This window comes from Neoarius graeffei, chromosome 2, assembly GCF_027579695.1.
Source record: "Neoarius graeffei isolate fNeoGra1 chromosome 2, fNeoGra1.pri, whole genome shotgun sequence".
In the NCBI taxonomy this organism is placed as follows: Eukaryota; Metazoa; Chordata; class Actinopteri; order Siluriformes; family Ariidae; genus Neoarius; species Neoarius graeffei.
The window spans coordinates 28,504,459-28,507,188 of NC_083570.1; the positions used below are offsets into that span (position 1 = coordinate 28,504,459).

Below are 2,730 nucleotides of genomic sequence, written 5' to 3' on the forward strand. Positions count from 1 at the left end.
GATAACTCACCTTTGATAAGGGTTGGTGGAACTCTTTGAGCCTTGGTCAGCAATCCACCTCGTGGTGGTGTTCACGAAAAACACACTAGATGAAGGAAAACATCAATACAAAACATACCTTACCTTCAACATGGAGGGAACTTATCATGAACCCATTAACAGCGTAAACAGGGGTGGAACTGAATATGGTGAAACATCTGCACCTGGCAGGCTGGGAGTGGAAGACTGGTCACTCCCACTGGTTGTTATTCTGCTTCTGGTGTAAAGTATGCAGTCAAAGTGACAAAATCTGACAATCAGCTCTTTTGGGAACAGCAAGCATACTTCAGAAAGTACTGTCTGTCTGAGGTCCGTGTTGTGACTTGACAGAAAGCGATTCTTCTGGTGCAACTGTACCATGCAACAACAGTAATGTACCATGCAACAACAGTAATAATAATATGTGCTTCAATTTGTTTTACAAATATGACGTCAGAACAGAAATAAAACATTAGGATACAAAAAACAATCAAAACGCACCTAGTCACATTTAGAACCAGTTCACAACGATTTAAAGTTTGCGTTTTTTTTTTGGAGGTAGTTTTTTGTCCCAGCTGCATGCCCGTATCAGCTGGAACTCTGGTCACTTGACAGGAAGTTGCTGTTTTTTTCGCCTGAACGTCACAATGGTTTCTTTCTCGCCCGATGCAAAATGGAATAATAATACATTTAGTTAAACACCTTTCTGTCTGTAAGTCTGATATTATATCCAATCTTGCTACTATAACGTTAAAAAATATATATATATATATATATTTTTTATGTATTATTATTATTATTATTATTATTATTATTAGACGCTCGGAGTTTGCACTTAGCAGCTAGCCGTCATTCTAATCTCAGCTGCTGCTATCTCATTTTCATATTATTTTAGATTTCATTTCTGTAATTATATATATTATACACAAAACATTGATGAGCTAAAGAAATAAAGCTACAGTATCCTACAGTAGTGATCTGGAGAAGAAAAAAAACTAATAAAATTAAATATTAACAAACCAATAAATAACAGAAAGCGATGATGAAGAAAAGCATGTTCGAAAATGAAATGTGTGTGTTTTCTGTTTCGGCAGGTTGTTTGGATTAGTGTGTTTTGGTGTATTGATCCATCATCAACATCATGCCTCTGACACAAGCTGTGATCAGTGGAGCTCAAAAACTGGTCCTCTACGAGACAAGGGCTGTATGTACCACTATTATTTTTATTTAATAAAATGCCAACTTGGCGGCACGGTGGTGTAGTGGTTAGCACTGTCGCCTCACAGCAAGAAGGTCCTGGGTTCGAGCCCAGCGGCTGGCGAGGGCCTTTCTGTATGGAGTTTGCATGTTCTCCCCGTGTCTGCGTGGGTTTCCCCCACAGTCCAAAAACATGCAGTTAAGTTAATTGGTGGCTCTAAATTGAATATAGGTGTGAGTGTGAATGGTTGTTTGTCTCCAAGTATCTGCCCTGTGACTTGTCCAGGGTGTACCCTGCCTCTCGCCCATAGTCAGCTGGGATAGGCTCCAGCTTGCCCGTGATCCTGCACAGGATAAGCAATTGTGGATAATGGATGGATGGAAGGAAAATCCCAGTTCTTCATAAATGTGATTCGTCTATTTTGGACGTGTCTGCCTTCTTCCTGACACTTGATGGCAGTATGGAGCTGCTCAGTTACCTGCCTAATTCCACTATATACTCATTGGACACACTCATTGCACATCACACTCAAGAAGTTGCCACAAATTCAGCATGACATGGTTTGCCGAGGTCCGACACAGAGCCCTGACCTCAACCTCACTGAACACTGGAAAGCCAAATGCACCAGGCCTTCTGACCCATCATTAGTGCCTAATGCTCTTCAGCCATGCTTCCAAATCTTGTGGAAAGCCTTCTCTGAAGAGTAGAGGTTATCGTAACAGTGTAAAAGGGCGACTAAATCTGGGATCAGATGTTTAAAAAGCACATAATATGAGGATCAACACCTGATCACAATCGATCAAGTGTTGATACTCAGAAACTGGTCTTGTATTGAAAAATGAACAAAAGTGGAATCAGTGGATTTGCTTTTACCCCTTTTCCACCAAATCAGTTCCAGGGCTGGTTCGAGGCCAGTGCTGGTGCTGGTTCACAACTCGTTCAACTTGCAAGCCAGCTGAGAACCAGTTTGCTTTTCCATAGCTCATGGTGCTAAGGGGAGCCACGTCAGTTACGTCGCTGTATACGTCAGTTACGTCGCTACGTTTGCATAAACCTTGGCACGAATATCGAAGCAACAACAACACGGAGAAGAAGCAGCAACAACAATAATGGGTGACTTTGCGTTTGTACAGCTGCTGCTTCTCAGCGCTTAAAAATGGCGACCTTTCGTGGTCTTGCGATTGTTGCTGGTCTTAACAAACCCCCCCCCGCTGACGTAAGCGGTTCTTTCCTCTGGCCCAGCAAAGAGCTGGTGCTAGCCTGGAACCGGTTTTTCTGGCCCCAGAGCCAGTTCTTTGTCAGTGGAAACAGAAAACCCGGTTCCAAACTAAGCACTGGCCCCGAACCAGCCCTGGAACTGCTTTGGTGGAAAAGGGGCATTTGTGGTGTTCTTTCCCTTTCACAATTTTGCCACTGGTGCAGAAGAAGCAAGTAGGGAACACAGACAGACAGTGCAGTATAATACAGTGCTGTTTGAGTCTATTAGAGCATTGTGTGAGATTAATGCTAAAAAC

At 42.6% G+C, this 2,730-nt stretch overlaps 1 protein-coding gene across 3 annotated transcripts in view; it reads left to right on the plus strand.

Moving 5' to 3' along the window:
* The first annotated feature begins 652 nt into the window (after positions 1–652).
* fig4a (FIG4 phosphoinositide 5-phosphatase a) overlaps positions 653–2,730 on the plus strand; it is a 111,463-nt gene continuing 109,385 nt past the window's right edge. For all 3 annotated transcript variants that reach the window (XM_060914056.1, XM_060914057.1, XM_060914059.1), the window contains exons 1-2: positions 653–730; positions 1,113–1,222. In XM_060914056.1, the coding sequence (XP_060770039.1) occupies positions 1,160–1,222 (63 nt within the window). In that variant the 5' untranslated portion in view covers positions 653–730; positions 1,113–1,159. The remainder of the gene's footprint in view (positions 731–1,112; positions 1,223–2,730) is intronic.